The sequence below is a fragment of the Sipha flava genome, unplaced genomic scaffold, assembly GCF_003268045.1.
Source record: "Sipha flava isolate LNK unplaced genomic scaffold, YSA_version1 50_pilon_pilon, whole genome shotgun sequence".
NCBI lineage: Eukaryota > Metazoa > Arthropoda > Insecta > Hemiptera > Aphididae > Sipha > Sipha flava.
Window position 1 is genome coordinate 1690384 of NW_020273428.1, and position 14019 is coordinate 1704402.

The 14019-nt window shown below is 29.4% G+C and overlaps 1 protein-coding gene across 1 annotated transcript; it reads left to right on the forward strand.

The window, feature by feature from the left end:
* Positions 1-8620: 8620 nt before the first annotated feature.
* On the forward strand, positions 8621-12169 carry LOC112690569 (protein ROP-like). Its single transcript, XM_025564602.1, has 10 exons — positions 8621-8648; positions 8717-8866; positions 9542-9697; positions 10021-10124; positions 10240-10604; positions 10663-10764; positions 10826-11288; positions 11363-11550; positions 11855-12015; positions 12080-12169. The coding sequence occupies exons 1-10, from the start codon at positions 8621-8623 to the stop codon at positions 12139-12141; spliced, it is 1779 nt and encodes a 592-aa protein (XP_025420387.1). The 3' UTR covers positions 12142-12169.
* Positions 12170-14019: the final 1850 nt, after the last annotated feature.

Sequence of the window (14019 nt, forward strand, 5' to 3'; positions counted from 1 at the left end):
TCCCTGAGCGTCCTACAATTATTAGGTTTATTTTTAGACTCTACGTCCAACAGTCATATACGGGCAAATTTGACTGATCAACTACAAAAACATTAAAATTAAAGAAATAGTGAACGCAAGCTGAAATCTCTTCCAATTGTAGCTTACATCAGGTATTCACGTTTTTATCGTTTTTATACTTTAGTAAAAAAATAACAATTAATCAAAAATATATTATAATTCGTTTCAGGTAAACCTATCGTTTTTATCTTTTCACTGAATGTGATCAATATTATTTGTCCATCATGTAAGTATAATAATATAATATTATAATATTTTCTTCATTATTCTTTTTATTAAAACTGTCATTTTTCCCTACAGTAATTTCGTTCAAACCCTTTTGATGTTATCACAAATTCATGTATAGAATATTTAATGTCCAATATTTTGCGGTAAGAAAATGTCAAATAAAATATATTTTTACAAAAGTTATTAATTAATATTTTTTTTTTTGTATTCTATGGTTGAGTGAATCATCAGTTTCCTGTTGGAAGGATGCGTTTTTCCATGAAAATCACCAAACTATGCGTGGGTCTTTGACTATTTACTACAGTAAAACAGTAAAATAATTTTCTTTATTTTTTCTTAGGTAAATCTTGAGTTGGTTCTTCTATTCAATGCACGTGTTCCTCTAGTGTTCCATCGGTAAGACCTATTTTGCTATAACAACTAACGGTGAACCCTCCAACCAGCTCCAGAATTGTACTGGTCTTCTTTTGCTTTCACAATATATTTGGAGATCATTTGGATGGTATTCACCTCAACTAATGTGAATATCACTGGTTTTATTATATCTGCAGGAGTAAATTTTCGTCATAAAAATGTTCGTATTACTTCCTAATAGGAAGTTCCTATACAGGTTATCAATTACAGTGATATTTGTGCGATCAAAATATTCGAAAGTCAACAATAATTACTATTCTATTAAAACTACGCTGTACCTATATTGTTGTAAGTTTACTTCTGTTGATATAATCTGTAATGTCTACATTAGTTGAGGTTGATACAACCGAATGATCTCCTCATACGTTGTGAGTGTAAAGGTTACCCAAATCGACGAGATCCGATGCAAGTGTGTAATACTATTTCGTAGGCTGAGGCTAAATTGCCTCTTAAATGTTATGGATTTGCCACTCATTGTCATCATCGGTTTTAAATAATTACATTCTTGTAATTATTGCGATTTCAATAAAACTATGAAACAAAAGTGGCGTTAATGAGGGAGTGTCTACAAAATCATATTTTCTAGAAAAATATTGTGCCACCAATTTAATGTAATCTTACTACAATAAGAATTATAATTTATAGAACTCCGTTAAGAGCTTAACTCAATTAGTATACGTATCAGCTATTGTTAATGTATTCTTTATGAAATAATTTAGTTTTATTATCGTGTAATTGTAATTCATTTTTTGACTAAAATAAATAAAAAATTAAAAATATAATCATTAAGTAGGTAAAACAGAACTTTGTATTCATATTCAATCTGTTGATAAAACTAGTTGTAAAAATTTTATTTTTGTTTTCATCATTAAAACATTATATACTCGTATATACACACAGGGTGGACCAGAGAAATGGGTAAATTTGAAATAACTCTCACAAATGTTTAAAAAAAATGATTTTCAATATTTATTGTGGAAAAAATAAACAACCAACATAATATATCATTTAAGGTTCAAAACCTAAAACGTCAAGTTTAGAAAATAATGTCAGTAAGATTGTGTCGATTCCTTTGTATGCATTTCTGGGTTCGTGCTTTGAGATTTTGCATAACTCTCCGTAACATCTCAATGGGAATCAAAGCAATTTCTTCTTAGATTCTTATCTTCAACTGGAGAACTGTTATTGAGCGACTACTGTACACTTTGTTTTTAAGAAATACCCTCAAGAAAAAGTCTCACACTAACAAATCAGATGATCTTAAGGGCCAATGAATGTTGCTAAACCGTGAGATGGCTTTATCACCAATGAACTGTTGAACAGCTTCCATTGACAGACAGGCAGTACGAGCTGTGGCTCCGTTTTGCTGAAACAACGGATTGATAAGATGAGGAAGATTTCTAAGATTTTCTGCAACAAAAGTTTGAAGCATTTTAAGTCATCTCGAGCTACAAATCATTTCACGGTTCGGCAATATTCATTGGCCCCCAGGGGTCACTTGATTGGTCGATGTGTGACTTTTTTTTGTACGGTCATCTTAAAAGCAAAGTGTACAGTACTCATCCAACAACACTTATCCAGTTGAAAACAAGAATCCAAGAAGAAATTGCTTTGATTCCCACGGAGATGTTACAGAGAGTTATGCAAAACCTTAAAGCACGATCTCAGAAAGGCTTACAGTGGAACAGACACCATCTTATTGACGTTATTTTTCGAACTTGAAATTTTAGGTTTTGAACCTTATATTATGTAGTTTACGTTTTCCACAATAAATATTGAAAATAATTTTTTTAAACGTTTGTGAGAGTTATTTCAAATTTACCCGTTTCTCTGGTTCATTCTGTACAAGCCTTCAGTTAAGCATATATTATTTTATAGAATAATTGTTTTTGGATTCCTAATTGTTTAATTTCTACATTGAAATTTAATAAGATTTTACAAATGTTTAGAATTTAAATCATAATACTTTTTAAAATATTTGTGCATTTTTGATCGTGTAACGATTTAACTTATGATTTATATCTATTGTTTATAATAAGCCGTCAAAATAATGTTAACTGTACTGTAATTTTATTTTTATTATCGGGATGTGCAAGTGTTTTTTTATGCGTTATATTTACATCATTTCTATTTCATAAGAAAATACAATAGTCTATACCTTTTATCATAAATTAAAGTGGTTTGATTCTTAACATCCTAATATCACTAATTAGGTATTTGTAATTATTTATTATAACTAACTAGACATTTTAATTATAGGCTTAAAGTTCAAACCTTAAAAATAAATTATCAATATGAGAAAATATTTCGGTAGCATTCACTTTCTCAAGTTCATTTACGTTTAAGAATAGCCTTTTCTTATTCGCATAAAAAATCTTCAGTTACCTAATCATTATTATGGATATATAAAATGGTTTGGATTGTATTGTTTTTAGTTATACGCCTCATAAAAGTATATTAATTACTTAAAATGTCACCGAATAGTGTATTTTTCAATAAAAATAAAATACATTGTAAACTATATAATTGTAAAGCAATGTTTGTTCTTGTTTTCCTTTATTAAAATGTATTTATTGAATAAAAAATAAAATATAATTAAATTAATAAATTTTATTCATTTAATTATGCTTGTTTCTTCTATAGTCTATAGCACTTTTGTGACTTGGTGGTCTGGAAGAAAACGAGACACCAGTTCTAAGGAATTCTATCGCTAAACACACCTGAGCTTAAATCTCCAAATATTACATAATATTACTTTCTCATTTAATATTAAATTGAACAGTTGGCAACAATAATGATTAATAAGACTATAAATTCGGAAGTATAATACAAATATATTTTCTAATCTATGATTAAAAATGTAAACGTGGCGATCTGTCTTACCTCTATTAGTTTTATTAATTTTCAGTTATTTATATTTATATGTTTAATAAATTATTTACCCGATACAGTAAAAATACTTTTAAATTTTTTAATTTGATTAGCCAATCAAATTTAATAACATAAAAAATATTGTATACTTTTTTACCATTCAAAAAGTTATTATAAGACATTTTACAGTTGAGGAAAAAAACAACAACAATATGAATGCTAATAAAATATATTTATATGAACATTAAATTATAGTAATAGTTAATTAACTCAACGTAGTTTACACGGTTGTAATTTTTAAAATAAACTAAAAAGTTCAAATTATTAATTTTAACGCACAATTTGATTATTAATAACGCCAACTTTTGCGTTGCAGTGGAGTTTTCTTGTGAACGTAATCCATGTATTTTCCGATATGACTTAAAAACCATTGCTCAAGCCAGAAATGGAAAGATCATATTTGTTAAAATCGTCAAATATCCTTATTAATTTATATATATATAAAAAAAAAAAAAATGATTTTTAATAACGTACGGTTTAATGTTATAAAATTTTTTTAACTTACTCCTCGATGTCGTAGAAAACACTAGGCACCGCGTTCTCTCTCAACATTTTTTTAAGCAATGTCTTTTTAGTTTTATGATAGAAGTACATAAAATCATTCGACCTGAAATGGTGTGCACAAACTAAATTATCTACAAATGGCACCACTTCCGAAAAAGCTCTTTTATTGAAGTTGTACCATTCATTCATCATATATTTGGACTCTGGGAATCTATAAAACAACAACACGATGAACTAATATTAATGTTATTAATGTTATAGTCGAACGCTGTTTGATTGCTGTTGCATTAATTAATTTTCACTAACAATTAAAAAATGACAGTTACTGTCACTTACGCCAAAAGGAAACTAGTAAAACAAACGTTTCACAGAAAACTGTGACGATCAGCAACAATCAATTCAGTGGTGCCGAATAAAATTGAAACTGTCATTTCAAATAATTAGATTTACCCATCCACCCACTCAAAAACCAAAACATTTTTTTTAAACATCTTTAATGATTCAAGATTTTATATAATATTTAATTATTAAATATACTATTTTAAATAGAAAATACTTGTCAATTAATATATAAAAAAATTAATTAAAATTTTCTAATGATCATTTTTATTATTTCATAACATTCCAATTTTCTAGGTAGTTCAATTGAACTACCTTCAGGTACGTGTATGGTGCCACTGAATCGATCGTTTAAACGTTAGAAATACCGTAATGTTGCCCCCGGTAAATCTCGATCCCGTACAGGTGTAATGCATATGGTTAGGTCGTATGCACTAATAATCAAAGAAAAATTATGGTTAATTTTTAATTTAATGAAAATTGAACAATAATAACGATAAATACACATAGACATTGAATAGATTTTGAAGCATATTATCATGACAAACATTTTAACTCCTTGTACGACAAACTCAATTTTAATCTATCTTATCGGTTTACCGAAACCGAAAACAATGTGACGCACACAAGTGGTATTTCTAGACCATTTAATAGATTAACTGCCACAGGCCCGTGCGTAAGAATCTTCCAAGGGATTGGTTCAAAATTATACATGTGATGTTAGGTAAAAAGTCAATAAAAAAAATAAACGTTGTAATACCCATGATCAAAAATATTAAGATCGAAAATCAATAAATGTCAACAAATGTCTGAATAAATGGAACGGTTGACATATCAATGAAAATACGTTCTATCTATGGCTGCACTTACAATGGTAATCGACAGTCGATGGAAAGTGCCCAAACATTAAATAGAAAATTATGTTAAATCGAGAATATTGGATTTTTATACAAAAATGCATTTTCAAGTAAACTTAATTTTTATAGAACGAGGACTGTTGTAAAAATGTACGTAAAAATATCCTCAATGGGGGAGGGGGATTATAACACCCTCCCCTCCCCTTCCCCGTACAGACGGTCTTGAAACGCCATCATTTTGGCGCTTCGCGCAGTTTTACCGCTAAAATAACGCGTGCAACATTATACCTGTACATATCCACTCCGGCGACTTTGCGCGGACCGTCCAAGCCTTCGTACACGACGCTGTAGGAATCGCAGGACAGGACGCAGCAAAAGACTCGCCGCAGAGGCAGGAATTCCTTCACGCGTGGATGTCGTTTCATTATTTCATACACGTCCATTCGAACGCACGAGATTTTGACCAGACGCGGTAACACAGGATTACAGGTAACAAATTCGAGGAGTGACAGGCGAGGAATGAGGGTCGTGTCTGGCTGCGCGACGACTACATAACCGGCTCGGAGAAGGTGACACAGTCGACTACCCTGTCGTAAGCGTTGGGGGTAAGGGATACCGATCGGAGGCGGGCGCACGCGATATATGTGCCGATCGTCGCGATTCGGTCGACGAAATATCCGTTTGGACATCGCGACGAACTCTCCAATCGTTATCTGTTGTAGTTTATTGACCGTTCACCGCCAAGCGATACACGGCCTCTCGTGTCTCGTTTTCCGGTCGCGATTTTTGTAATCAAGGCGATTCGTGCGCTACACTAATCGGGTTGGCAACACTGTGCGTGATGACGGCCGTCGAACCGGATACACTGAAAACACAGCATCACCGTGCAACATCAGTGATCCATGGTTTCGCAGCCAATTCGAATACGATCACGTGAATAGGAAACGCCGGACTTCCGTTTCAACATGGGAACACGCGCAGGAAGTATACAAAAGCCCTTTAAAAAATCAACATTTTCAAATACAAAAAAAAAAAATTCAATGTTCTTAAGAAATTCTTTATATTTTATTAAAATTAAAATTTGACTATTTCATTTTAAGAAGATGATTTGCTCAAAATGAGTATATGTCATATATTTTCTTTTTTTAATTGTTGTGGTACAATCTATAATGAACACTTTCTCAAGATTTAATAAATGATAAATTTTATAAATTTAAACAAAGCCAGTTTAAAAATATAATAAGAAATCAAAAAAATTATTCAATAAAATAGTATTCAGTAGCAATAAAAAGCATTTAAAATATTGTTTAAATAAGTTTTTAACTTTTTAACTAGATGACATAAATGTCGGCCGGTGGAAGTATTTTGTTGTCTAATATTTCGAAAGACGGGGCGAAACACAATTAATTGTTAAAATAAGATTTCTTTTTAAATTTTGTAAATAATTAATTATGTAATGTACGATACATAAATTTGTGTATACAGGGCCAAATTTAGCTCTTTCAGTGCTCAGTGCAAGAATTATTTTGGCAACCCTCCACCATAAACGACTTTAACAGGCAAAATTTTGAGAACCAGTGGGGTCTCATCATTCATATTATAACTTAAACCTCATTTATAATCATAAATGCTCAAATAATTTTTCAAACATGCATATTTACCACATATTTGTAAATCATTCAGAGAACAAACATAATAATACTTGTAATAATATAATAATAGTTTATAAAACTGTATTGTACCTAAATACGCCGCTAATCATTACATATCGATAGAATAATAAATAATGATAATTGTAATAATAATCAAATTTATATTGAATCACCTCGTGCATTTTTTTTTATCTATAATAGATAATTTACGTCCCCAATAATTGATCAAATTTAATTCTAATTTTGACGCCGAGCACGCGTTCTTCTGATTTTGGCGCCTTGTGTGTATAATACAATATATTGTTATATTACCGACGTTTATTATTTCTTTACCAGCATAATGCTAAACAAATGCTGGCAGCATTAAGATATATTTTTAATAAGTAAACAGATCGAAAATGAAATAGTACCATTATACTATACATTATATTACACATTGACTATTTTGAGACAAAAATCACCCAGTGAAAATTCTTTAAAAAATGCACTTTATACTCACACACACATACACACACACACACACACACACATTTTTTCTGTACGTTTCTCTAGTAGACTATTTTATTGAAGTGCTGCCCAGTAAAAATTACTTAAAATATATTCTGTTGTTTTTATACGGCGGTGTGTCAAAACACGATGGGAGTTTTTTCGTTAGGATTATAAGCGAAACTACGGGTCAGGCCAGTCAGGCCATAGCCTGACGTAATACTAACGAAAAATATGTATATATTATATATTTTAACAATTATTTAGACATTATAAATAATATATTTATACATGTAAACGTATACATTTGTACGTTTCATATAATATAGTATATAGGTACAATTGGTACAAATAAGGATTATAATAGAACATAAGTCTATTCTATATATTCGAATAATCGGTTTTATTAGTTATTGTTTAATTTAGACATTTGACGTATATTTTTATTATTATATTATAGGTAATAGTTAATTACACGTAATAATACTTTTTATATTTTTCATTTGGCCTGACCTAATAAAAGTGTTTAGGTTCGCCTATGGTTAAGATCATGCGCTGAATAGTACGCGGTATGATTGGAATTGCATTGCGTGAACATTATTTAATACGAAATGTAAGAAAAATGAAAAAAAAGACTTGCCGCCATCGGATTGCTGCTATCTCCCGGCCGGATGTCCGTACGCCATTTCCGCGCGTCATGTCCGTGGCCGCGGTCGCGAATTACGGGAAGGGGAAGGGCACACGAGACGTGACGTCATCGGCTCGCACGATTCGCGATCTCCGGTGGTCGGACCTCCACCGGATAAATTTCGCGCCGTCCATATTGGTCACACTACCCGTAGCAGCCGCCGCCACCGCCGAGTTATCGATTTTCGTCTTGAGGGCCGCGCGCTGTTGCTGCTGTTATCAGAGAAACCCGGAGCAATATCGATTTTTAAAAACGTATCTGCGCATTAATCCTTGCCCGACGTCCTTCGTCCTTATTCTCCGCGCCACCGCTGCTGCATCGATTTCCATCCGCGTTCGGTCGCCGTTCTGCACACCCGTTCATTCGTACGGCCGTCGTCAGCTGCACACGACTTACCTGTTGTATTTTTGTCGTCGTTGCACTAGTGATCACACACAGGGGTATTCGTGACGGTATCAACGATGGCGCTCAAAGTTTTCGTCGGACAAAGTAAGCGTCGCACGTATATTATGTTGTTGTTGCGCGCATGTAAAACGATTGCCTTGTCGGTTCCACAGAAATTATGAGCGAGGTCATCAGGCAGAAGGACGCGAAAAAAACGTCTGACAAACTGGTGGAATGGCGCGTTCTGATCGTCGACAAGTTGGCCATGAGAATGATATCGTCTTGTTGCAAGATGCACGAGTTGTCCGACGAACGGGTAACGCGTGAGTATTGATTAGACACATTATAGCCACTTATCTGTTTTTCGATTGTCAAATTCTCATCGCGACTTATCGCCCGCGTATTCTTTGTTATTGTTCAACAAAAATCCGTTAGGTTTGATATCTTTATGATACTTTGTTTCGATTTTAATACTCTTTACATTCATTATTTCAGTCCGCTGACAGTTTGTTTACCAATCTAATCAAAAATTTACTCGATTACTCTTTAGAGATTACAATCATATATGTATTATATAGTACTATACAGAAATCTGTTCTTTGTAAGATATTCATGGATTATTTCTTAATCATAATTATCGATGAATGTGAAATGCTTTATAAATAGTTTTTTCATCGATTGTGCTTGAAATTGGCAAACATTTTATTGATAAATAGTTTTAATTATTTTAAATGAAATACCTACATTCATACTATGTCAAATATTTTTGAAAAACCAATACAATTGTTATATAATTAAATACATTATTCAATCTATTGAATTATGAAAATGTCAAAGTAATAATGATTTAATTTGTGATATTGATATTTGACAATAAAAATGCATTAATTATTAGTAGAATTAATACAATACTCTTATTTTTAATTACAAACTGTATCAATAATATTTCAGTGTATTAATTTCTGTTACAAGTATATAAATTAATGTGTGTATTTCAGTTGTGGAAGATTTGAACAAAAGTCGTGAGCCTTTACCATCTATGGAAGCTATTTATTTGATTACTCCTTGTGTGGATTCAGTAGGTGCTCTTATTAAGGATTTTTCAAGTCTAGGAAAACCTATGTATAAAGCTGCTCATGTTTATTTCACTGAAGGTAAAATACTTAATGATGAATTGAAATTTATTGTAGTAACTTTTTTTTCTTTCATTAATATTATAGCTATAAAATATTTTATCTAAAACATATATCTTTATATAAAAATATTTGTACCATAAAACTATTTAGTAATTTTAGTATTTTATTTGAATTATAATCATCTATTATGTTTAATTTACTCTTATAATGCAGTAATTTTAAATTGTTATGATTATAGCTATTATTACTAACCTATTATGTAGCTTATGTTATGAATTAATTAGTTTTGCCTTATTTTAATATACTAACACTGTGTTTTTAATAAAAATATTTAACATAAGTGTGTCAAGAAGAACTTTTCAATGAATTATGCAATTCTATTGCTGCCAAAAAAATTAAAACACTCAAAGAAATTAATATTGCTTTTCTACCTTATGAACGTCAGGTATGCTTTGTAACTGTAATATTTATATATATTAAAGTTAAATCTTAATCAAACATTTTAATTAAATATTATATTAAAAATTATTGCTTTATCAGTTTAACTTTTTATATTTTAGGTATTTTCTCTAGACTCACGTGAGACATTTCAATGTTTATATAATCCATTACAAGTGGATAATCGCATTTCTAATATGGAGCGCATAGCAGAACAGATAGCTACTGTGTGTGCTACTTTAGGAGAATATCCATCAGTACGATATAGAAGTGATTTTGAACATAATGTTGAGTTAGCTCAGATTATTCAACAAAAATTGGATGCATACAAAGCTGATGAACCAACAATGGGAGAAGGTCCAGAAAAAGCACGATCACAGTTGGTTATAATTGATAGAGGCTTTGATTGTATCACTCCAATTTTACATGAGCTCACATTTCAAGCTATGTCTCATGATCTTTTGTCTATAGAAAATGATGTTTATAGGTAAGTGATGTCTGTCTAATATTTAAATATAAATTTTAATTAATTATTTTCTTTAAAGATATGAGGCTACAGCAGGTGCTACACTAAAAGAAGTGTTATTGGATGAAAATGATGAACTCTGGGTAGAGCATAGGCATCTGCATATTGCTGTTGTGTCTAAGTATAATTTATAATGTAATCAAAGTAAGAATTGTTGATTTTTCAACTATATTTTGTTTTAGAAATGTTACTCAGAAATTAAAGAAATTCACAGACTCTAAACGTATGTCCACTGTTGATGGAAGTAAATCTTCCATTAGTGATTTGTCAACTATGATCAAGAAAATGCCTCAGTATCAAAAAGAATTGACTAAATATTCCACTCATTTGCATCTAGCTGAAGAATGCATGAAACGCTATCAGGGTTTTGTTCACAAATTGTGTAAAGTAGAACAAGATCTAGCTATGGGTACAGATACAGAAGGGGAAAAGATTAAAGATCCCATGAAGTGCATTATGCCAATTTTGTTGGATCAGAATACATCTCACTATGACAAGATGAGGATTATCTTACTGTACATTATGTCCAAGAATGGAATATCAGCAGATATTCTTAACAAACTGCTTCAACATGCTCAACTGTCACTAACTGATAGAAAAGCTATTATCAATTTAAATTTGCTTGGCATAAACTCAGTTGTTGATGTAAAATTATCTATATCATTATTGTTTAGTTTAAAAAAGTAACTTAATTTTTACTATTTTTTTTTTTTTTTTAGAGTATCAAAAAGAAACCGTATCAAATACCACGTAAAGAACGTTCAACTGAAGAAACATATCAAATGTCTCGTTGGACACCTGTGATCAAAGACTTAATGGAAGACTGTATTGAAGAAAAATTGGATATTAAACATTTTCCATTTTTAGCCGGTAGAGCTGCTCCTTCAGGATACCACGCTCCAACTAGGTATTTATTTATTTTAAATATTTTAATATGTTGTACCTAATTATAAAATAAAATTAATGATAATATTTTGGTTGGAATATTTGTCCCAACTGTATTTTATTATTTTTATTATTTATTATTTATTATTTTTTCATCATATATCTTATAAATCTTAGCTTGATAAAAGTTATACTGAATAAATTATAATTTAACTTTATAAAAATAACTTACATTCCGATTAAAACTATTAAAAATATAAATTAATTCTTAACATTATGAAAATAATACTTGTAACAGTTGTCTAAAGTTTATGAATTAATTTTAGTGCAAGATATGGACACTGGCATAAAGATAAAGGTAAAGGACAACAGCTTATCAAAAATGTGCCAAGAATAATTGTATTTATGATTGGAGGAGTTACCTATTCTGAGATGAGATGTGCTTATGAAGTAACTAATCATTTCAAAAACTGGGAGGTTATCATAGGTAATTGTTTTCCATAAATAACTTAATGTTTTTATAAATGCAACATTTTATGTGGTTTATTTAGGTTCATCACACATTCTTACGCCAGAAGATTTTCTTCGCAACTTATATGCTTTGAACCAATAAATCAAATTATTCCATACATCACACGAAGTTTTTATAAGATCTAATATACTTAAAATATGCTTAAATAATACATTTTATTTATTTATTTATTTTTTTTTTTTATGGGAAGTATATAAGTATAATGTAATATCCTGAAAATTATTATTATAATATATTGATATAAATAAGATATTTTATTCAAACACAATTTAAAATATAGACAGAACTTGAATAATCTTAGAGATTAAAAAATTATTTATAGTGAGTGTATTCTAAGTATAATATATAATCAATTGACATTATTGTCAGGTTTGGAGTTAGTTTGTTTATTACAAAGTATAATTTTTTTTTTAATTAAAATAGTATTAACTATTCTGCATTACAATATAAAATAGTAAAATTACTCTAGGATGTAGTCAGATAAATCAGAATGTAATAAATAAAATTTAAAATTATTAATCTTTGAATTTTGTCATGTTTTATTTGATTTTTATATACTTTTTAGAAAATGTAAATTTAAATTTTGTGTTGTAAACCATTTTACTTTTTACATTATATTTTACTTTTATAACTAGTAATTATTGTTTTAAAATTTTTGTATTATTTGTTATATTTGTTATTTTATATTGAACTAATATAAGTTTATAAATAGCTATACATATTTTAGGTATTATGTATTAACATGTGAACATATTTTTATTCAAGTAGTGTATTTTAAATGTGAATGCTTGTCTACTTCTCAAGCTTGTGTGTTTTTTAAGTCAAATTTTATCATTGTAGTGTATATTTTAGGTTTTATGTTATTAAAAAATAGTTAACTCATTAGATCATAATACGTATTTATATATATATATATATTATATATTATATATTATAATGTATATATATATATATTCAATTTAATGTTAATTATTACTTATTATTACTATATACTTAACTTCTAATTATATTACTCTACTTATTGAGAATTAAATAAAATAATTTAATATAATATATAATTATTTAAAATAATTTTTCTTGTATTTATTAACAGGAAATCAAATTTTTATCTTAAACTAAAGATAAAAGAGAAAATATTCCAACAGTAATTGCCTCGAGTATTTTAATCGCAAATTGAAATAATACAATTTTTAAACACTTATTTACAGTAAAAATATATTTTTATTAACATGGATTTATATGGGATGCTATATTTATATATATATATCTTTTATTGAAAATAAATATGGATTTTTAAATAAACATTTTCTGTATTTATTCTAATAATTTTTAGTGCTTAATTCTAATAGTTTTATAGAGAAAGTTTGGTGTAGGACTCTTGAGTACACTATATGAATTATGAATGAGACAACAGTATCGATAAATCAGTGTTATTCAATGTTTGAAAAGAAAGTTTTCAATCGAGGAACACGAACGTATTCAATTATTACATTAATGCGAACGATTCTTTTTTCATTAATTTGATAAAAAAAAAGTCGTAACACAGATTACAGGAAATTAGAAGGTGCACTCCCTTTGCTTCCATGTAAATGGCTGTCTATTGGACTATATTCAATGCAGTGTTACCAGCACTCTCATATCAGTGTGAACACATTGTAGAAATAATTGTACTGTACAAACATTTTACAATAATAATTGTTCGAATTTTTCGCAATTGAACTACAGAGTAGTAACTACTAGTACTACTAATAGTAACAGTTGCAAAATAAAAATACAGTTTTAATTAATTATTAATGACAGAAGTGAACAAAAGAAAGAAAAAACTCATAGCAAAATAGAGGTAATAGTGTTTATTTTTAAAAACCAGGACCTTGAAAGCTCTACTAGGAACATTCGAATAAAACAATAATCACGTTGTAAATAAACTTATTAAATTTCAATAAGAATCGAAATAAATGT